The sequence below is a fragment of the Dendrobates tinctorius genome, unplaced genomic scaffold, assembly GCF_039654945.1.
Source record: "Dendrobates tinctorius isolate UK_male_01 unplaced genomic scaffold, ASM3965494v1 ptg000028l, whole genome shotgun sequence".
Classification (NCBI taxonomy): Eukaryota; Metazoa; Chordata; class Amphibia; order Anura; family Dendrobatidae; genus Dendrobates; species Dendrobates tinctorius.
In genome coordinates, this window is record NW_027361696.1 from 24,514,454 (window position 1) to 24,537,985 (window position 23,532).

Below are 23,532 nucleotides of genomic sequence, written 5' to 3' on the forward strand. Positions count from 1 at the left end.
GAGTGCAGCTCTGGAGTATAATACAGGATGTAACTCAGGGTCAGTAATGTAATGTATGTACACAGTGACTGCACCAGCAGAATAGTGAGTGCAGCTCTGGACACGCCCAGGAAGAGGAGGAGCGTCGCAGCTGAGCGTCTGCAAGCTGGGATTTTGCTAAGCTCCTGGGAAGGGAGGTTTTTTACTGCAAGGACTTTCCATCTGCCCCCTTCCCAGGAAAGAGGACTCTCCCTGGGACTGAGCGCCGGGGCTGTGCTCCCACCCTCCGGCAAGCCAGCTGGGGGTGGGGGGCCTCATCCACCACCAGGAGGCCCAAGGCACAGCCAGCCAGTCCCAGGGATGGGGAAAAAGCGGACCCCAGGGGGCCGCAAGGCTCCAGGGTCCGGGACCCCCGAAGTGAAGGCTGTGGCGGGCCCTTCCCCCGGAGGTGCAGCAGCCGGCAGAGGTGAGGCGGGGCCCCCCCTTAACATCTGGGGCTCCAAGGTTGCGGGAGAGCCAGCTACCACCTACGCCTCCCGCATTCATGCCCACCTCTCCGAGTACGAGGAGGCCGGCAAGCAGCTCAGGAGACTCCGGGGGGAGTTGGAGGGAGCCCGGGTCATCAGTAAAAACAGGCTCCCTGCCTCAAAGAGAGCGGAGGTCACCGCCACGGTCAAGCGGCTGAAAGGGGAGATTCGGGCCCTGGAGGACCGGCGAAGTTCCATCATGGCCGGCAGCGGCCCCTTCCAGGAGAAGCTGCAGAACGAGGACCGGTTCAGGGCCATGGCCGGTGGGTCTCCTGGGGGGTCAGGAGTCCCCGTCCAGGTGGAGGAAAGCAAGGAGGAGGAAGAGCAAGATGGCGCCCACACCACATCCGGGCCACCTCCACCTGAAGACCTGGCGGACACCAGCGTGAGCCAGGTAACATGCAGCGGGATAGCCCCCGAGCAGGTGGCCCTCCCGCTGGACTCCAGTAACGCGGAGGAAAGCGGGAGCGAGGGGGAGGATGGAGGGAGCGGGAGTAGTTCTGAGGGGGGCTGCCTCATCCTTAAACAAGTACGGCAGACTGAATCCCCAGCACGGTTTGGCACGCTGTTGTTTGGGTATGAGGTCTGCCAGGAGGATGAGGCAACCGGGAAGAGGAGAAACAGGAGGCGCAGGCGTAAGGCCTCTGAAGGCGTGGAGGAACAACTGGTTTTTGCTCCTCTTCCCGGGGCCCCTCTGTCCCGCTGTGTGGAACCCGCTACCCACCCCGGCTCGGGCCCTGTGGTGGGTCCGCAGCGAGGGAGCGGGGAGAGAGATGACTGTTGTGACCTGACTGTCGCATCTGGTGACAGTTCAGACCAGGGCAGCGACATGGAGGTCGGTGCTGGTTGTGGTGGTGGTGTCCAGGCTCAGCCCTCAGTGGCAGGGGGGGCTGGCCTGGCACCAGGTAAAGTTGGTACAGCCAGGGCCGCACCTCCGGCGGCGAGTGCTGGGGCTTCTGGACCCCCCACGTACGGATCCGCTAAGTCTGGATCGCTAGTGGGGGTCCAGAAGCCTAGGAAGGGCGAACAAAACATCAAGCAGCAGCTGAGGCGGTGCAAAGTGCTGGTCGCTCCCATGTCGGCGCCTGTGGTGAGAGCGGGGTCTCCGGCACGTCGACCCAAAAAGGGGTCCGTGCAGGGGGCTCCGCCGCCGCTGGGCGACGAGGGGGAGTGGCCGGCCTTGCCTGTCTCAAGTGGTGGGCATAGGGTGGCGGCGGTGGTCCGTGAGGGGGGCGTGGCCTCCCCGAGTGTTGCCCGGCCTGCAAAGGCTGTGGCGTGCGGGGGGGGCATGTCCTCCTCGGCCGTCGCCCCACCCGCTGCGTCTGCGTCGCCCGGGGGGGCGTGGCCTCGCAAGGGGTCGCTTCTCTGCCCGTGGTGGCTGTGACTGGCGGGGGGGCGTGGCCTCAGCGGTCGCGGCTCCGCCCGCTGTGCTTGCGTCACCCGGGGGGGCCGTGGCCTCGCAGGGGGCCGCGGCTCTGCCTGGGGTGGCTGCGGCCGGCGGGGGGGGCGTGGCCGCTGCGGGCCCGCTGCCCTCTGTCCCACCCACCCTTCTAAGTAATGCTGTGCTGCCCCCAAAAGCTGGCGGAGAGTTGTCGGGGTCCCCGGCCCACCTACCTTCATCTGGGGGTGCGGGGACTCTGGCGCTCCCTGGCAAGCCGGCGGTGGGGGTGAAGAAAAGTGCAGGGCAGGGAGCGGTGCCAGTGGCCGTCCCGGCCCAGAGCAAGGAAACCTTAGAAAAAGGAAAAAAAATGGAACTGAAACCAGGAGCTGCTGTTGCTCCTAGGCCCAGCCAGGGCAGAGTGCATGATGTCATCTGCACTGAGGCATTTAAAGGGGCAGCAGCGCTCCTGGACAGGAGCTGGAGTAGCTCCCAGCAAGAGAGCTCAGGGCCCCCAGCAGGCAAAGAGAGGAACTGCACTGGTTCGGGAAATGTAAATAATGTAAATAATGTTGCTATGTTCACCAATTGTGCGAGTGAGAGTGAGTACGAAAGTGGAGTGGACATATTTGAGGAGATGTTTGCTGAAGTGAATGGTGATATGAGTGACATGGAGGAAGGAGTGAGTGCTACTGTGAATGTGGGTGAGTGTGCTGGAGTGAATGCTGGGGTGAATGCAAATAATAAAAGAGTGAATGGGAGAGTGAGTGGGAGGACGAATGAGGGTGCTGGCACAAGTGGTGGTAGTGGTGGGAGGGCTGGCCCGTCTGCCCCCCTGGCCGCAAGACCCCAACATAGTTATGCGGGGGCCGCGGCTGGGGGTCGGGGTGGTCCTCGGGGTGGTCCTGGGGGGGTCTCCTCGCCTCCGGGCTCCAGGGACGGCGCTTTGCACCACCGTTTCCTGGAGGCCCTCAAAAAAGGAGAAAGGTCGATAGTGGTAGAGGGGAGGACAGTGGACCTGTCTTTCTGGATAGAGAGACACGGCCTTGCTGCCTTCCAAAATCAAAGGGAGGGAGGGACTGTTTGGTCTCTCCCCACAGCCGGGCAGGGGCCGCTAAGAAGCAATGTGGTCCGTCTTAGGTGGGGGGGCAATGAAGCTTGTCCACCCAGGAGCAAGGTGGTAGAGCTCCTCCTAAAGATGGGCTTCGGGGCGAATGACATCTTTGCCCTGATACATCCTTCGGCGTCCCGCTTCTTTGATGTCAGTTTCGTGCGGCCAGAGGGGCTTGAGCTCTTCTGGTCGAACTACGAGCTGGTGCGAGAAGAGCCCGGATGGCGAGACTTCGTTGCGCAAGCGGTGTCTCGCCAAAATGCTGTCAAGCGAGTGACCGTGGTGACTTGTAACGAGTCGCTCGCAGGCATGGACATAATGACGTGGCTTTCTCGTTACGGGGAAGTCACCGAGGTCCCAAAAAAGAACAGGGACGAATTTGGCATCTGGTCGGGGGGCTGGACCTTCATGGTAAAGCTGAAGGTTTCCGGCTGCACGGTCACCCACATCCCTTCCTCGGCGTTCCTGGGAAAGGACAGGATCCTGGTCTACTACCAGGGGCAACCGAAGGTCTGCCACAAGTGCGGCGACCCCACCCACTTCAGCGCCAGCTGCAAGGTGCAGAAGTGTGCGTTGTGTGGTGGGGTAGGCCACCTGGCCGCCTTGTGCAAAGACATTCGGTGCCACCTGTGTGGTGACCTAGGTCACCCGCTCAGCCGCTGCCCTCGCTCTTTCTCCAATACCGCTGCAGGCCCGGTGGGGGAAGACCGTGAGGGGGCAACCTCTGGCGGTGCTTCTGCTGTGGCAGGTGGTGGCGGAGGGGGAAGGGCTGAGGGGCCGGTGAGGAAGGGCAATGCTAAGGCAAGGGGCCCCGCTTATGAGCGGAGGCAAGAAAAACGCCATGGAGGCAAGGGGCAGGTGGAGCCTCGGGAAACTGGGGTGATGCCTGCCCCTCCCTCTAGGCCCGTGGCAAAAGCCTCTGAGGCCCTGGGGGAGAGTGCGGTGAGTGAGGAGATCAGGAGGATGGAGAGAGAGGAGAAAGCGGCTGACTCAGACGACTCCTCTCGTTATGAAAGTGTCGACGAGGATGTCAGGGGGCAGCCTACAGCATCAGGTGGCAAAAACAAGCGTGCCAACCGTAAATCGGGAGGGAAGAGGGCTGACAAGTCTTCAAAGTCCCCCCCGCCCCCGACCACAAGAGTGCATACGGAAGGGCCCGCTGACCCCCCTCTGATCAGACTCTCCAACCGGTTCAGCGCCCTCGGAGGTTCAGATGATGATCCGCAAGACGAGGGTGCTGGGCCGGGGGTAACACCGGAGGGTCCTTCGGGGGATGGTGGAGTCCGTCCCTCAGGGGGCACTGTTCTTCCTGAGGGGGGGACAGGCCTGGAACCCGGGGGCGAGGACACTGGGGGGGAGGGATGGACACGTCGGGGGCTTCCCTAAAAAGGAAGGTGTCTGACCCCTCCCCAGGAGGAGGTGATAGCGGGGCAGGGAAGAAACTGGCCATCCAACTCGATCACCCATGATGGCTGAACTCGCCCCGTTGACGCTGGCGTCCATTAATGTCGCCAGCATTAAGTCAGATGCGGCTCGCTTCACGGCCTTTGATTTTTTTCTCCCGGATTGAGGCAGAAATTTTATTTTTGCAAGAGACCAGACTAACGGACATGGGGGCCATCTTTAAAGCACGGAGGGAGTGGAGGTGCGGGCCCTCATACTGGTCTCTTGCGGCTGAGCCGTATAGCGGGGTGGCAGTCCTTTTTAAGACTGCAGATGTTGAATGCCGACGGGTTACTGAGTTGGAAATGGGGAGGTGCCTGATCCTAGATGTCTTCATGAGGGGACAAGAGCTCCGGCTCATTAATATCTACGGCCCACAGTCCAAGTGGGACCGTAAATGTCTCTTCCTGAGGATCAAGCCCTTTCTTTTTACGAGTCGACAGGTGGTCCCGGAGACCGCCTGGCTTATGACAGCGTCGCGCTTAATAGCATAGCTAGTGAAGCTCGCCTGGTGGATGTCCACATCCGGCACACCCCAGGCCACGGGGGTTTCACCTACCATAGGGGTAGCAGTAGGTCTAGAATAGACAGGTTTTTTTTGAAGGAGGACGCCATCTTTTCTGCTGTGTCCGCCGTTGAGGTGGAGTTCTCCGACCACTGTTTAATTTTCTTTTCTCTGAATGTTGCAGAGACTCCTCGGATGGGAAGAGGGCTGTGGAAGCTCAATTCGTCCCTGCTGGAAGAAGCGGAGGTGAGACAATCCTTCGAGGATTTTCTTCAGAGCCAGGTACCGCTGTTGGATCTCTGTAGTAGTAAGTCAGAGTGGTGGGAGATCTTCAAAAAGCGGGTGGCGGGGTTCTTCCGTCAGCTCTCGAACCTCAGAAGTCTGAACAGGCACCGCTTGTATCAGGCTCTGGGGAGGAAACTCGAGCAGCTTGTCTCGACTGGAGGTGACCGTGAGGAAATCTCCAGAGTGAAATCTTTGCTCAAGAGGTGCCAGTATGATAGACACACATCTTTAGTTTTTGAGAGGGACTTCGGGAAGTACCGCTCGCCCGACCCTTACAGAAACTGTAAGATGTCAGTGAATTGTAAGATGGTAACAGGACTGATCGACAGTACGGGGTCCCTGAACAGATCCAAATCAGGGATCCTGGAGGTGGTCAGATCCTTCTACTCGTGCCTCTTGGAAAAGAAGGATCTGGATCGGGATAGGATGTCGGCTTTCCTGGCTGAAACCGTCCCTGAGCCAGGGGGTGATCCCTCTCTTGGTGTTTTGGCAGAAGAAATTAGGGAGGAGGAAGTGAGACTGGCCATTGATGGGCTTCGGCCCAAGAAATCGCCAGGTCCGGATGGCTTAACATCTGAGTTTTATAAGACTTTTAGGGACTCCTTGGTCCCCCTCTTGACAGGGGTCTTTAATGAGTGTATATCCTCGGGCACTCTTCCCGACTCAATGAGGAAGTCAGCCCTAATTATTCTGTCAAAGGGTAAAGATCCGTCCCGTATCGAGAATTGGCGTCCCATAGCGCTTCTCGATACGGACCGGAAGGTTCTGGCCAAGGTGCTGTTTAATCGGCTGGTGAAGTTTGCACCCCGGCTCCTTTCGGGGGCCCAGCATTGCTCTGTTCCAGGCCGCAGTACTTTTAGTGCTGTGCTCGGTGTCCGGGAGGCAGTGGAGCAGGGTAGGGCAGGCCACAGGAAGGGGTACTTGCTGTCGTTAGACCAAGCGAAAGCCTTTGACCGGGTCAACCATGAGTACCTCTGGTCCGTCCTTTTGAGGTATGGTCTGCCTGGGAGGTTTGTAAAATGGTTAGAGATCTTGTACCAAGGGGCTGAGACTTTTCCGCTGGTGAACGGTTGGTCAGGTCGCCCTTTTGAGGTGGGTTCTGGGGTCCGTCAGGGCTGTCCGCTGAGCCCGCTTTTATACGTGTTCGCGATCGATCCCTTCCTAAGGAGGGTAGATCGTGGACCGTTGGCGGGAGTCGGGATGGACCAGGCGGGCTCTGGGTCCTCTCTGAGGGTGGTGGCGTACGCCGATGATGTTTCCCTTTTCGTGTCCTCGAGGGGGGAGGCGGATTGTGTCATGTCAGAGGTAGTGCGCTACTCGGAGGCATCCGGGTCCATGATCAACCGGGATAAGTGTGAAAGTCTCTGGCTGGGAGGGGGAGATCCCAGGTTTGATCTCCCGGACACCCTTCCAGGGCCCCAGGCCACCGCCAAAATTCTAGGCATCGAATTTGGCCCCGGGGATTACCCCCAGCAAAATTGGGAGGGCAGACTTAAGATCGCTGCCCAAAAGGTGGACCATTGGAAGGGTTGGTCTTTGTCCCTAAGGGAAAGGGTTGCCCTGGCTAAAGGCTTTCTGCTTCCCTTGTTAATTTACCTAGGCAGCGTGTGCATCTTGCCAGAACCTCTCTGGACACGGGTCTATAGCCTGTTCTTCCAGCTGTTATGGGGGAATAGGCTCAACCTAATCAAGAGAGAGGTCACATACCGCACGAGGAGACTAGATGGGTTGGGTATGGTCAACCCGGTAGTGTTCTTAGTGAACACCTTTCTTAAAGCCAACATTTCCAACCTCTGGCTAGAGAGGGCTCCTCCGTGGGTAGTCTCCTGCAAGGGTTGGCTTCGGCCCTTCTTCCAGGAATGGGAGACAGGAGGGCAAGTGAAGGACCTCCGCACACCTCATGGGCATCTCCCGGCTTATGCTACCCCGGTTCTGAAGGTGATCCGCCGGTGGGGTCTGGGAATGTGGGAAATCAGGACCATGTCGCGGCAATGCCTTGACAGGAGGGTTCTGTTGACCCATTTCCAGAAGCCCCTGGCCCTTAAGGATTGCCCAGGCTGGGATCTGGAGGTGGGGCTCGGGCTTTTAAATTCTAAGCGGATCCCCACAAAGTTTTGGGACTTGACCTGGCGCTGCTTCCACGGGAGACTGTATGTAAAGGATAACCTGAAGTGCAGTAAATCCGATGATCGGGGTTGTCCCCGTGAGGAGTGTGGCGACGTGCTGGAAAGCATGGAGCACTTCCTGCTTCAGTGTCCCTTTAATACAGAGGTTTACAACAGGGTGGGGGCTTCCATACGTTGGCCGAGGCTGGCGTCCCTCTCCTATGCCGAATGGGCCTATGGAGCGTTCAGAACTCTGGGTGGCCGAGACCGGGGCACTTTATTCCTAGTCAGTGTAGTGGTTAGGTTCTACATTTGGAATGCACGGTGCTTAGTTTCGACGCGGCAGAAAGCCCTCCCAAGGGAAGAGGTGGTTAGTAACATCCTGGGTGACCTGGTGAAGGTGCGTTCTTTGGAGTTCGAAAGGTTGGGTGTGAGGAGGGCCTCTTGGCTTTGGAGGGGCCTTTCCTTTTAAAAACGCACTCTAGGGAGACCTAGATTTTGTGTGAATGTGGGTAGGGACAGCATAAGGTGGTGTGGGTGGTGAGGGACAGAAGTAGGGGCAGATAGGGACAGGAAGGGACAGGCACTGAGGGACAGATAGAGAGTTAGTTATGATAAGGTAGGTAGAGTAGGGGCAGGTAAGGACAGATAGGGACAGTTTCTTTAGGGACAGAAGTAGGGACAGTCTTAGTTGTTGAGGGACAGGGTGAATGTGTTAGTGAGGGATGGGGCCTCTAGAACTCCTTTTTCCTGGTGGTGGGCTACTGCATGGCACACCTAGATTTTTGTTTTGAGATAGAGAAATAATGGATATTGGGCTTGCTGGCACTGAACTTGGGCCTGTAAGTAAAGGTTTGTGGTGTGGTATTATTCGGTAAAGCAAATGATGTAATGACATTGCATTGTAATATTGTATTGTAATATGTATTGTAGTATATGTATTGTAGTATGTGTTGTTATTCTTTTCCGTAGTCAGAGGTGCATGGGGGGCGTAGTTAGGTTGGGAGGGGGGTGAATGGGGGGGGGGTAAGAGCGGAAAAAAAAAGTAAAATACCCTAAACCAAGGGGAAAGTGGCGAATGGATATACCATATACCATGGACCATGGAAATTATGGAAAATGGACCATTTTTGAGCACATCGGGGGCAAATGGGTGAGGGTTTTGCTTGTGGGCATAAACTTTCGTGCTCATCAGGCCTAGACGTGATAAGGCCATGGACATTTATGGACCTGTGGTGTGGGTGGTGGGAAAAATAATAAAAAAAACAGCAAAAAAAAAAAAATATATGTGTGTATATATATATATATATATATATATATATATATATATATATATATATATATATATATATATATATATATATAATAGTATATGTATATGTGTTGAGGTGTTAAGCTGGTGTAGGTACTTTTGCCAAAAAAGAATTGGCTAGGTTTATTTAAGGCAGCATGGGCCAAGAATATTATTTTTGTTTTCCTGTATATAGGTGTGGGTGGAAGTGTGAATGGGGAGTGAAAGAGAGTGAATGGGGGTGAAAGATTAAAAACTGTTTTTCATTATTTTATGGGAAGAGTTTTCTGCTGGAAAGTTCCTGCTGGGGGTCCCCTAAGCTGGAAAGCTTGGGGACTATAACAAGTTGCGGTTATGCACAAGTTTCTGTATGTCCTAAGTGTATGATTAATGTGTGTATTTTGGTTTATGTGTTTTCTTTTCTGGAATGTTGTGTTGTATTGTTTTTGATATTTTATAATAAAAGAGACACAGGATGCAACTCAGGATCAGAAATGTAATGTATGTACACAGTGACTGCACCAGCAGAATAGTGAGTGCAGCTCTGGAGTATAATATAGGATGTAACTCAGGATCAGCAATGTATGTACACAGTGACTGCACCAGCAGAATAGTGAGTGCAGCTCTGGGGTATAATACAGGATGTAACTCAGGAACAGTAATGTAATGTATGTACACAGTGACTGCACCAGCAGAATAGTGAGTGCAGCTCCGGAGTATAATACAGGATGTAACTCGGGAACAGTAATGTAATGTATGTACACAGTGACTGCACCAGCAGAATAGTGAGTGCAGCTCTGGAGTATAGTACAGGATGTAACTCAGGATCAGTAATGTAATGTATGTACACAGTGACTGCACCAGCAGAATAGTGAGTGCAGCTCTGGGGTATAATACAGGAGGTAACTCAGGATCAGTAATGTAATATATGTACCCAGGGACTGCACCAGCAGAATAGTGAGTGCAGCACTGGAGTATAATACAGGATGTAACTCAAGATCAGTAATGTAATATATGTACCCAGGGACTGCACCAGCAGAATAGTGAGTGCAGCACTGGAGTATAATACAGGATGTAACTCGGGATCAGTAATGTATGTACACAGTGACTGCACCAGCAGAATAGTGAGTGCAGCTCTGGAGTATAATGCAGGATGTAACTCAGGATCAGTAATGTATGTATGTACACAGTGACTGCACCAACAGAATAGTGAGTGCAGCTCTGGAGTATAATACAGGATGTAACTCAGGATCAGTAATGTATGTACACAGTGACTGCACCAGCAGAATAGTGAGTGCAGCTCTGGGGTATAATACAGGAGGTAACTCAGGATCAGTAATGTAATGTATGTACCCAGTGACTGCACCAGCAGAATAGTGAGTGCAGCTCTGGAGTATAATACAGGAGGTAACTCAGGATCAGTAATGTATGCACACAGTGACTGCACCAGCATAATAGTGAGTGCAGCTCTGGAGTATAATACAGGATGTAACTCGGGATCAGTAATGTATGTACACAGTAGACTGCACCAGCAGAATAGTGAGTGCAGCTCTGGAGTATAATACAGGATGTAACTTAGGATCAGTAAAAGATCAGTAATATAATGTATGTATACAGTAACTGCAGCAGCAAAATAGTGAGTGCAGCTCTGGAGTATAATAAAGGAGGAAACTCGGGATCAGTAATGTAATGTATGTACACAGTGACTGCAGTAGCAGAATAGTGAGCACAGCTCTGGAGCATAATGCAGGATATAACTCAGGATCAGTAATGTAATGTATGTACACAGTGACTGCACCAGCAGAATAGTGAGTGCAGCTCTGGTCTATAATACAGGAGGTAACTCAGAATCAGTAATGTATGTACACAGTGACTGCACCAGCAGAATAGTGAGTGCAGCACTGGAGTATAATACAGGTTGTAACTCGGGATCAGTAATGTAATGTATGTACTCATTGCCTGCACCAGCAGAATAGTGAGGGCAGCTCTGGGGTATAATACAGGAGGTAACTCAGGATCAGTAATGTATGTACATAGTGACTGCACCAGCAGAACAGTGAGTGCAGCTCTGGAGTATAATACAGGATGTAACTCGGGATCAGTAATGTATGTACACAGTGACTGCAGTAGCAGAATAGTGAGCGCAGCTCTGGAGCATAATGCAGGATATAACTCAGGATCAGTAATGTAATGTATGTACCCAGTGACTGCACCAGCAGAATAGTGAGTGCAGCTCTGGAGTATAATACAGGAGGTAACTCAGGATCAGTAATGTATGCACACAGTGACTGCACCAGCATAATAGTGAGTGCAGCTCTGGAGTATAATACAGGATGTAACTCGGGATCAGTAATGTAATGTATGTACCCAGTGCCTGCACCAGCAGAATAGTGAGTGCAGCTCTGGGGTATAATACAGGAGGTAACTCAGGATCAGTAATGTATGTACACAGTGACTGCACCAGCAGAATAGTGAGTGCAGCTCTGGAGTATAATACAGGAGGTAACTCAGGATCAGTAATGTATGTGCATAGTGACTGCACCAGCAGAATAGTGAGTGCAGCTCTGGAGTATAATACAGGATGTAACTCGGGATCAGTAATGTATGTACACAGTGACTGCACCAGCAGAATAGTGAGTGCAGCTCTGGAGTATAATACAGGATGTAACTTAGGATCAGTAAAAGATCAGTAATATAATGTATGTATACAGTGACTGCAGCAGCAAAATAGTGAGTGCAGCTCTGGAGTATAATACAGGAGGTAACTCAGGATCAGTAGTGTAATGTATATACATAGTGACTGCGCCAGCAGAATAGTGAGTGCAGCTCTGGAGTATAATAAAGGAGGAAACTCAGGATCAGTAATGTAATGTATGTACACAGTGACTGCAGTAGCAGAATAGTGAGCGCAGCTCTGGAGCATAATGCAGGATATAACTCAGGATCAGTAATGTAATGTATGTACACAGTGACTGCACCAGCAGAATAGTGAGTGCAGCTCTGGTCTATAATACAGGAGGTAACTCAGGATCAGTAATGTATGTACACAGTGACTGCACCAGCAGAATAGTGAGTGCAGCACTGGAGTATAATACAGGCTGTAACTCAGGATCAGTACAGGATTAGTAATGTATGTAAGCAGTGACTGCACCATCAGAATAGTGAGTGCAGCTCTGGAGTATAATACAGGTTGTAACTCGCGATCAGTAATGTAATGTATGTACCCAGTGCCTGCACCAGCAGAATAGTGAGTGCAGCTCTGGAGTATAATACAGGAGGTAACTCAGGATCAGTAGTGTAATGTATATACATAGTGACTGCGCCAGCAGAATAGTGAGTGCAGCTCTGGAGCATAATGCAGGATATAACTCAGGATCAGTAATGTAATGTATGTACACAGTGACTGCACCAGCAGAATAGTGAGTGCAGCTCTGGTCTATAATACAGGAGGTAACTCAGGATCAGGAATGTATGTACACAGTGACTGCACCAGCAGAATAGTGAGTGCAGCACTGGAGTATAATATAGGCTGTAACTCAGGATCAGTACAGGATCAGTAATGTATGTACGCAGTGACTGCACCATCAGAATAGTGAGTGCAGCTCTGGAGTATAATACAGGTTGTAACTCACGATCAGTAATGTAATGTATGTACCCAGTGCCTGCACCAGCAGAATAGTGAGTGCAGCTCTGGGGTATAATACAGGAGGTAACTCAGGATGAGTAATGTATGTACACAGTGACTGCACCAGCAGAATAGTGAGTGCAGCTCTGGAGTATAATACAGGAGGTAACTCAGGATCAGTAATGTATGTACATAGTGACTGCACCAGCAGAATAGTGAGTGCAGCTCTGGAGTATAATACAGGATGTAACTTAGGATCAGTAAAAGATCAGTAATATAATGTATGTATACAGTGACTGCAGCAGCAAAATAGTGAGTGCAGCTCTGGAGTATAATACAGGAGGTAACTCAGGATCAGTAGTGTAATGTATATACTGTACATAGTGACTGCGCCAGCAGAATAGTGAGTGCAGCTCTGGAGTATAATAAAGGAGGAAACTCAGGATCAGTAGTGTAATGTATATACTGTACACAGTGACTGCAGTAGCAGAATAGTGAGCGCAGCTCTGGAGCATAATGCAGGATATAACTCAGGATCAGTAATGTAATGTATATACACAGTGACTGCACCAGCAGGATAGTGAGTGCAGCTCTGGTCTATAATACAGGCTGTAACTCAGGATCACTACAGGATCAGTAATGTATGTACGCAGTGACTGCACCATCAGAATAGTGAGTGCAGCTCTAGAGTATAATACAGGATATAACTCAGGATCAGTAGTGTAATGTATGTACCCAGTGACTGCACCAGCAGAATAGTGAGTGCAGCTCTGGAGTATATTAAAGGAGGAAACTCAGGATCAGTAATGTAATGTATGTACATAGTGACTGCGCCAGCAGAATAGTGAGTGCAGTCAGCAACGATTTGAATTTATGGATCATGGAGTGAATTACCTTTACGATGGACTACTTGCTAGAGATGGGGTGCACCTTACGAAGACTGGAAAACATGTATTTGGAAGTCGCCTTGCTACACTTGTAAGGAGAGCTTTAAACTAGAACAACATGGGAAGGGAAGCAAAAGACCAGAAAAAGCCATACACCTGACAAATGCTATTGAGAACTCTGCTATTAGAACTGGAAAGGAAGAACAAAGACAAAAGAATCTAATTAATAAAAATATTGGAGAAAGAGAAACCAATCACAAACTAAAATGTTTCTATACTAATGCACAAAGCATGGGCAACAAACAAGGAGAATTGGAACTACTAACACAGGAAAAGAAATATGATGTCATTGGAATCACTGAAACTTGGTGGGACGATACACATGATTGGAATACAAGACTAGAATGATACAACTTATTTGCAAGAAACAGACTTGATAAACGAGGAGGAGGTGTCGCATTGTATGTTAGAAACACGTATATCTGCACAGAGATTGAAGCTTCAGAGACTGGGAGTTCTGTGGAAACTGTTTGGGTAAGAATACAAGGACAGAACAATGGAAAGGACACCATTGTAGGCATTTACTACAGGCCGCCTGTGCAAGCTGAAGATATGGATGAACTCTTTATGCATCAAATGGCCAAGTTCTCCAAAAAATATGACATAGTTGTCATGGGAGATTTCAACTATCCAGACATTTGTTGGGAATTTCTCTTAGGCAAAACTAACAGGTCAAGGAAATTCTTATCCTCTCTTGACGACAACTTTATCTTCCAAAAGGTAGGGGAGAAAACAAGGGGAACTGCTACCTTGGATCTAACCCTCATAAACAGGGAGGAAATGGTTGAGGAGGTAAAAGTGGCTGGGACCCTAGGTATAATGGGCACCATATATTACTTCATACAGCATAACGGGCACCATATATTACTTTGTACAGCATAATAGGCACCATTTAGAATCATAGAATCGTAGAGTTGGAAGGGACCTCCTGGGCCATCTGGTCCAACCCCCTGCTCAAAGCAGGATTTGCTAAATCATCCCAGTCAGATGTCTGTCCAGCCTCTGTTTGAAGACTTCCATTGAAGGAGAACTCACCACTTCTCGTGTCAGCTTGTTCCACTCATTGATCACTCTGTCAAAAAGTTTTTTCTAATATCTAATCTGTGTCTCCTCCCATTCAGTTTCATCCCATTGCTTCTAGTCTTTCCTTGTGCAAATGAGAATAAAGTTGATCCTTCTACAATGTGACAGCCCTTTAGATATTTGTAGACAGCTATTAAGTCTCCTCTCAGTCTTCTCTTTTGCAAACTAAACAATCCCAAATCCTGCAGCCTTTCCTCATAAGACAGGGTTTGCAGACCGGTCACCATTCTGGTTGCTCTTTTCTGAACTTGCTCCAGTTTGTTGATGTCTTTTTTAAAATGTGGTGCCCAAAACTGGACACAATATTCCAGATGAGGTCTGACCAAAGAGGAGTAGAGGGAAATAATGACTTCACGTGATCTAGACTGTATGCTTCTGTTAATACATCCTAGAATTGCATTTGCCTTTTTTGCTGCTGCATCACACTGTTGACTCATATTCAGTCTGTGATCTATTAGTATACCCAAATCTTTTTCACATGTGCTGTTGCTTAGGCCTATTCCTCCCATTCTGTATATGCTTTTTTCATTTTTATTGCCCAGATGTAGTACTTTGCATTTTTCCCTGTTAAAAACCATTCTGTTAGTTGCTGCCCACTTCTCCAGTTTATTTATTTCCTTTTGAATCCTCTCTCTCTCTTCTCTAGTATTAGCTATCCCTCCTAGCTTTGTGTCATCAGCAAATTTAATCAGTTTACCCTCAATTCCTTCATCTAAATTGTTGATAAAGATGTTGAACAATACAGGGCCCAGGACAGAGCCCTGTGGTACCCCACTTGAGACATTCTTCCAACTGGATGTGCAGCCATTTACGACCACTCTTTGGGTCCGATCACTAAGCCAGTTATAAATCCACCTAACAGTTGCCTTGTCCATTCCATACTTAGTCATTTTTTCAATAAGGATTGTATGAGATACTTTGTCAAATGCTTTGCTGAAGTCAAGATATACTATATCTACAGCATTTCCTTGATCCACCCAATCAGTGATTCCATCATAGAAGGAAATTAAGTTAGCCTGACTTGACTTATTGGTTACAAACCCATGCTGACTCTGTTTAATCCCTTCATTCTTATCCAGGTACTGACATACATGTTGTTTAATAATTTGTTCAAAGTTCTTTCCTGGTATAGAAGTCAGACTCACCGGCCTATAGTTGCCTGGGTCCACCTTCTTCCCCTTTTTGAAGATAGGAACAACATTTGCTCTTCTCCAGTCTTCTGGGACTTCTCCTTTTCTCCAAGAATTTTCAAAGATTATGGAGAGGGGTTCAAAAATTTCTTCTGCTATCTCCTTCAGTACTCTGGGGTGTAATTCATCTGGACCTGGAGACTTGAATTAATTTGGGTTAGCTAAGTGTTTCCTCACTATCTTTCTGTTTATAGATATCCTGGATTATTCTATTCCCTTAATAGGACAGTGAAGAACAGTTGATGTTACATTTTCTTTCTGAGAGAAAACAGATGCAAAATAGGAATTTAAAAGTTCGGCCTTCTCAACATCCTGTCTTACCATTTCATCATTTTCATCCTGTAAAAATCCTATAGCATCTTTGACTTTTCTTTTACTTTTGACATATCCCCAAAATCCTTTATTATTGCTTTTGACATCTCTTGCAAGCCTCAATTCATTGTCAGCTTTAGATAATATGATTTGTGCCCTGCAGGTTCTGCAGACAGCATTATATTCTTCTATAGATATGCCTCCCTCTTTCCATTTTATAAACATTTTTTTCTTCCTCTTTAGCATGTGCTTAAGTTCTGTGTTCATCCATCCTGGCTTCCTTAAATGCTTCCTATTCTTCCCTCTTTTCAGAATTGTTAACAATTGTGCTTTGAGAATTTCATTTTTCAAGATTTCCCATACTTCCTGGACATTTTTGTCTTTAAGGATATCCAGCCATTGGATCCCTCCAATTCTCTTTTTGAATCCCTTAAAATCTGCCTTTCTGAAATATAACCTTGAAGTCTGAGTCTTCACAGGTCTTCCTCCTCTAGTTATCCAAAATTCTAAAATAGCATGGTCGCTACCTCCTAGGGTCCCAGCCACTTTTATCTCCTCAACCATTTCCTCCCTGTTTATAAGGGTTAGATCCAAGGTAGCAGTTCCCCTTGTTTTCTCCCCTACCTTTTGGAAGATAAAGTTGTCAGCAAGAGAGGATAAGAATTTCCTTGACCTGTTAGTTTTGCCTGAGAGAGATTCCCAACAAATGTCTGGATAGTTGAAATCTCCCATGACAACTATATTATATATTTTGGAGAACTTGGCCATTTGATGCATAAAGAGTTCATCCATATCTTCAGCTTGCACAGGCGGCCTATAATAAATGCCTACAATGTGTCCTTTCCATTGTTCTGTCCTTGTATTCTTACCCAAATAGTTTCCACAGAACTCCCAGTCTCTGAAGCTTCAATCTCTGTGCAGATATACGCGTTTCTAACATACAATGCGACACCTCCTCCTCATTTATCAAGTCTCTTTCTTGCAAATAAGTTGTATCCTTCTAGTCTTGTATTCCAATCATGTGTATCGTCCCACCAAGTTTCAGTGATTCCAATGACATCATATTTCTTTTCCTGTGTTAGTAGTTCCAATTCTCCTTGTTTGTTGCCCATGCTTTGTGCATTAGTATAGAAACATTTTAGTTTGTGATTGGTTTCTCTTTCTCCAATATTTTTATTAATTAGATTCTTTTGTCTTTGTTCTTCCTTTCCAGTTCTAATAGCAGAGTTCTCAATAGCATTTGTCAGGTGCATGGCTTTTTCTGGTCTTTTGCTTCCCTTCCGATGTTGTTCTAGTTTAAAGCTCTCCTTACAAGTGTAGCAAGGCGACTTCCAAATACATGTTTTCCAGTCTTCGTAAGGTGCACCCCATCTCTAGCAAATAGTCCATCGTAAAGGTAATTCACTCCGTGATCCATAAATCCAAATCTTATGCTGCATGAAGTAATATATGGGGCCCATTATACTGTATGAAGTAATATATGGTGCCCATTATACTATATGCAGTAATACATGGGGCCCATTATGCTGTACGAAGTAATATATGGTGCCTATTATTCTGTATGAAGTAATATATGGGGCCCATTATACTGTATGAAGTCATATATGGGGTCCATTATACTGTAAGAAGTAATATATGGGGCCCATTATGCTGTATGAAGTCATATATGGCGCCCATTATGCTGTATGCAGTAAAATATGGGGTCCATTATGCTGTATGAAGTAATATATGGTGCCTATTATGCTGTATGAAGTAATATATGGGGCCCATTGTACTGTATGAAGTAATATGTGGGGCCCATTATACTGGATGAAGTAATATATGGGGCCCATTATACTGTATGAAGTGTTATATGGGGCCCATTTTACTGTATGAAGTAATATATGGTGCCTATTATGCTGTATTCAGTAATATATGGGGCCCATTATACTGTATGATGTCTTATATGGGGCCCATTGTACTGTATGAAGTAATATATGGTGTCTATTATGCTGTATGAAGTAATATATGGGGCCCATTATACTGTATGAAGTAATATATGGGGCCCATTATACTGTATAAAATAATATTTGGGGCCCATTAAACTGTATGCAGTAATATATGGGGCCCTTAATACTGTATGGAGCATTATGTGGGGAAAGGGGATGACTTTCTGTTTGTTGTGGATCAGACCGCTGGGACCCCCATGATCCTGGGAAACGTAGTTTTGAAAAGCACCATGTAAATGGATCTGTGGTCAGTCATACGCACTGTGGTGCCATTCACATGTGGCTCTTCAAATAACTCCTTAAAGAGAGTGATGAGGGGACGACAAAGTATAGCAAAAATTCACTGATCGGGGTGATGAGTGCTATAGTTTGTTGGCTGGTGGGGTTTGTGTGGCAGGGCTGCATTTTTGTCCCAGTCCAGCCCTGTGCCTGGCCTACCATTGCCAATATTGACCCTTGTTCTGGATACTTACGTGTTGTTCTCGTATGTGCATGTGATGGCGCTGACATCCTTGTGTTTTGACACCTTTTTTTCTATTTATCTAAATCAAAATGTCCACTATTGTACTCAGTGTTACAGGATAGATATGAAAATGTACTTTGTGTGCGGGGGGGGGGGGGGCGTCATTTTGCTGTTCGCCTCAGGCAGCAGATAGGCTAGGTTCACCCCTGATGTCGCCAGCATATAGTCAAATGCAGTCAGAATTGCGGTCTTTGATTTTCTCAGCCGTGCTGAAGCTGATATTTTCAGACATGTTTAAAGCCAAGAGGGAGTTGAGACCCGGGCCCTCCTATCAGTCTCTTGCGGCCGAGCCGTATAGCAGAGTGGCGGTCCTTTTTACCGCACCGGTGGAATGCCGACGGAGGGGAGAGGTGCCTGATCTTAGATGTCCTCATGAAGGTACAAGAGCTCAGGCTTATTGACATATATGGTCCCCAATCTAAGTGGGATCATAAGTGTCTCATTATGAGGATCAATACTGTCACGAGGCCCCGAGATAAAGGAGGTTTCAGAGACAAGCTGACTTATGATGGCGTCGCCCTTAATAGTATAGCTAGTGAGGCTCGTCTGGTGGATGTCCACATTCGGCACACCCCAGGCCACGAGGGGTTCACCTATCATAGAGGTAACTGTAGGTCCAGAATAGATAGGTTTTATTTAAAGGAGGAAGCTGTCTGTTCAGCAGTGTCTGTTTTTGAGGTGGAGTTGTCCGACCACTGTTTAATTTTGTCTCCTCTGAATGTTACAGAAACCCTCCGGATGGGAAGAGGTTTTTGGTGGCTTAATTCGTCTCTCTTGGAAGAAGCGGAGATAAGACACTCCTTTGAGGATTTTCTTCAGAGCCAGATACCCTTACTGGATCTTTGTAGTAGTAAGTCAGAGTGGTGGGAGATGTTCAAGAAAAGGGTGGCGAGATTCTTCCACCAGCTCTCGAGCCTCACGAGTCTGAACAGGTACCACATGTGTCAGGGTCTGAGGAGGAAACTCGAGCATCTTGTCTCAACTGGAGGTAGCTGCGAGAACATCTCCAAAGTGAAATCTTTGCTTATGAGGTGTCAGTACGATACACACGGATCTTTAGTTTTTGAAAGGCTTCACGGGAAGTACCGGTTACCCGACCCTTACAGAAACTGCAATATGTCAGTGAATAGTAAAGTGGTTAGAGGACTTGTTGATACTGCGGGGTCCCTGAGGCGATCCAGATCAGGGATCCTGGAGGTTGTCAGATCCTTCTACTCGCGCCTCTTGGGGAAGAGGGATCTTGATTGTGATGAGATATCGACTTTCCTGGCTGAAGCCGTCCCTGAACCAGGGGTAGATCCCTCTCTTGATGTTTTGACATAGATGATCAGGGAAGAGGAAGTTAAGTTGGTGATTGAAGGGCTTGACCAAAAAAAAATCGACCGGTCCAGATGGCTTAACATCTGTATTCTATAAGACCTTTAAGGACGCTTTGGTACCCCTCTTGACTGATGTATTCAGTGAGTATCTTTCCTCGCCCACTCTGCCAAAGTCAATGAGGAGGTCTGCCCTGATCATCATGTCAAAGGGTAAAGACCCATATTGCATTGAGAATTGGCATCCCGTAGCGCTTCTCAATGCAGACAGGAAGGTTCTGGCAAAGGTGCTGTTTAATCGGCTGGTGAAATTTGCCCCCCCCCCCCCGGCTCCTTTCGGAAGCCCAGAATTTCTTGTGTTCCAGTGCTGTGCTCGGTGTCTGCGAGGCTGTGGAGCAGGATAGGCCTGGTCACTGGAAGGGGTACATGCTGTCAATCGACCAGGCAAAAGCGTTTGATCGGGTTAATCACGAGTACCTCTGGTCTGTCCTTCTGAGATATGCCCTGCCGGGGGGGTTTGTTGATTGGCTTAAAACCTTGTACAGTGGGGCAGAGAGTTTCCCGCTTGTGATTGGTTGGATTGGCAGCTCTTTTTAGGTTGGATCTGTTGTTCGCCAGGGTTGTCCCTTTAGCCCGCTGCTGTACTCGTTTGCGATTGACCCACTTCTTAGGAGGGTAGAGCGTGGACCGTTGGCTGGGATTGGGATGGATCGGGCAACACCGGAAGCCACTCTGAGGATGCTGGCGCATGTCAATGATGTCTCTGTTTTTGTTTCCTCTCACGAGGAGGTAGAGTGGCTGATATCAGAGGTAGATCGCTACTGGGAAGCATCCGGGTCCAAGATCAACCAGGATAAGTGTGAAAGTCTCTGGCTGAAAGGAGGAGATCCTGGTTTTGATCTCCTGGGCACCCTTCCAGGATCCAATGTCTCTGCAAAAGTCCTTGGCATCGAATTTTGCCAGGGGGATTACCCCAAACAAAATTGGGACAGCAGGCTAGAGATCGCCACTCTGAAGGTGAACCAATGGAAGGGTTGGCCTTTGACCGTAAGGGAAAGGGTGAACCTGATCAAAACTGACCTGCTCCCTTTACTGATTTATCTGGGCAGTGTGTGCATCTTGCCGGAGTCTCTCTGGACTCGGGTCTACAGTTTGTTCTTCCAAATGTTGTGGAGGAATAGACTGAACCTGGTCAAGAGGGAGGTTACTTACCGTGCAAGGAGACTAGGAGGGTTGGGTGTGGTCAACCCTGTGGTATTCCTTATGGTTACCTTCATTAAGTTCAATATTGCAAATCTCTGGAGAGAGAGGGCTCCTCCATGTGTATTCTCCTGTAGGGGATGGTTCCAGCCTTTCTTTCAGGAATGGGAGACAAGAGGGAAAGTAAAGGATCTTCGCACACTGCATGAACATCTTCCGGCTTACACTACCTTGGTTCGGAAAGTAATTTGCTGGTGGGGTCTGGGAATGTGGGAGATCAGGACTCTGCCAAGGAAACTCCTTGACAGTAGGGTTCTGTTGACCCATTTCCAGAGGCCTTTGGCGCTCAGGGATTGTCCAAGTCGGGATTTTGGGGTGGGTTTGCATCTTTTGAATTCTATCAGGATCCCCTCGAAGTTTTGGGACTTGGCTTGGTGCTGCTTCCATAGGAAACTATGTTTGAGGGACAATCTGAAGTGTAGGAACTTTAAGGACGGGAACTGTCCTCGGGAGCATTGTGGTACCGTGCTGGAAACCGTGGACCACTTCCTGCTTCGTTGTCCCTTCAACACAGAGGTGTACAACAGGGTGGATGCCTCCATTGGCTGGTCTCTTCTATGCAGAATGGGCCTATGGAGCATTTGGAGACCTTGGTGGTCGGGACCGCTTATTTCTAGTTAGCGCAGTGGTTAGGTATCACACGTGGAACGCACAGTGCTTAGTATCGACGCAACAGAAAATCCTACCAGTGAACAATGTGCTTAGGATCAAGCTCGGTGACCTGGTGAACGTACGCTCTCTGAAGTATGTGAGACTGGGCACACGTAGGGCCACTCTCCCCTGGAGGGGCTTTTCTTTTAGTGTGCACTTGTCTGGTCATCTCCTTTCCTGGTGGTGGGTTGAGAAACTGGGCACATGTAGGGCCGCTCTGCTCTGGAGAAGTTTTTTTTAGTGTGCCGTAGTCTGGTCATCTCCTTTCCTGGTGGTGGGCTGATGCTGACACTGTAGATTTTTGTTTTGTTTGATCATTATATAGTGATGTAGGGCTGCAGGTGCCGAACTTGGGCTTTGTGATTTGTAGCTATTGTAGTGTTTGTTTCTGTATATATTGTATATAGGGATATATATTTGGGTGTAGATATTAGGTTGGGTGGTGGGAAAAGGGAGGAGGTGGGTTTATCTTGTGGGACTATGGGACACTGGGGTGTTTGAGGGTAAAACTGGCACTGCCTGATCTGGCCAATGGACGTTGGACATAGACTGAGGCATGAGACACAGGATCAGCTCTCAGGTCAGTGCAGGGGTTGGGAATGGTGGGCTTGAGTGTGGGGTGTTTAGTTTAGTCTTGTATAGATTTGTATAGTTTGTGATTTTATATATATTCTATATTTTTTTAAAAAGTTTATGTATATATTTGTCGGCTTTTGTTTATTTTATTGTTTGTTATTTTGTTTGGTGACCGAACCAGAAGGTGTAAATTATTATTAGTTATTATTCTGTATACATGTATAGTATGTGCGTGAGGAGAGAATGAGTGGCTGGACCAGTGTTCAGTATACTGATATCTTGTTATGTTTCTGTTATTATTATTGTTATGTTTTTCATTTTTATAATAAAAGATCTACAGTATGTAACTGAGGATCAGTAATGTAATGTATGTACACAGTGACTGCCCAGCAGAATAGTGAGTGCAGCTCTGAAGTACAATACAGGATGTAACTCAGGATCAGTAATGTAATGCATGTACACAGTGGCTGCACCAGCACAATAGTGAGTGCAGCTCTGGCGTATAATACAGGATGTAATCAGGATCAGTACTGTATAGTGTTGAGCGATACAACCCGATATTGAAAAATATCGGATCGGATTGGATCAGCCAATATGAAAAGTATCGGGTATCGCCGATTCCGATCCCGGAAGTCCCATTCAAGTCAATGGGACAGAAATATCGGAATTAAAAAAAGCCCTTTCTTGCCTTGTACATCCTGTTTGGGAGGGGGGAAGAGTGTGGGCGGTGCGTGGGCGGACACTGTGCGTGTCTGTGTGGGCGGGCTCTGTGCGGGCCTCTCGGGGGCCTGTGCCGACTGTCGGGGGCCTGTGCCGGCTGCCGATGGTCTCTACGGGCCTCTTGGGGGCCTGTGCCGGCTGTCATAGGTCTGTGGCGGCTGGGGGCCTGTGACGGCTGCCGGTAGTCTGTACGGGCCTCTCGGGGGGCCTGTGCCGGCTGTCGGTGGTCTGTGCCGGCTGCCGGGGGCCTGTGCCGGCTGCTGGAGGTCTGTACGGGCTTCTCGGGGGCCTGTGCCGGCTGTCGGTGGTCTGTGCCGGCTGCCGGGGGCCTGTGCCGGCTGCCGGTGGTCTGTGCGGGCCTGCCGGGGGTCTTGTGTGTGTGCAGGCATCGTCCGATGGGACTACAAGTCCCATCGGGCGATGCCTGCTAAAATGACAGTGATTGACACATTAGCCAATGATGGGACAGTAGTAGTCCCATCATCCGGCTAATGTGTTGAATGTAAAAAATAAAAAAAAAACATACTACATACATGCTACACATATACTACATTCATACAACATACATACATACTACATACATGCTACATATATACTAAATTCATACAACAGACATACATACTACATACATGCAACATATATACTACACTCATACAACATACATACTACATATATACTACATTCATACAACATACATACTACATATACTACATTCAT

At 48.5% G+C, this 23,532-nt stretch overlaps 2 protein-coding genes across 4 annotated transcripts in view; one reads left to right on the top strand and one right to left on the bottom strand.

The window, feature by feature from the left end:
- LOC141085223 (phospholemman-like) overlaps positions 1-2,312 on the bottom strand; it is a 47,323-nt gene extending 45,011 nt beyond the window's left edge. The window contains exon 1 of the mRNA XM_073570484.1: positions 2,121-2,312. Coding sequence (XP_073426585.1) covers positions 2,121-2,126 — 6 coding nt within the window. The 5' untranslated portion in view covers positions 2,127-2,312. The remainder of the gene's footprint in view (positions 1-2,120) is intronic.
- The window catches only part of LOC141085222 (leucine-rich glioma-inactivated protein 1-like), a 108,168-nt gene that overhangs the window by 23,956 nt on the left and 60,680 nt on the right, over positions 1-23,532 (top strand). For 2 of the 3 annotated variants that reach the window (XM_073570477.1, XM_073570479.1), the window contains exon 1: positions 252-900. The exons of the other annotated variant lie outside the window; for it this stretch is intronic. The gene's annotated coding sequence lies outside the window, so the exon portion shown is untranslated. Of the gene's footprint in view, positions 1-251; positions 901-23,532 lie in introns of those variants that run through there. 3 annotated transcript variants of the gene reach the window in all.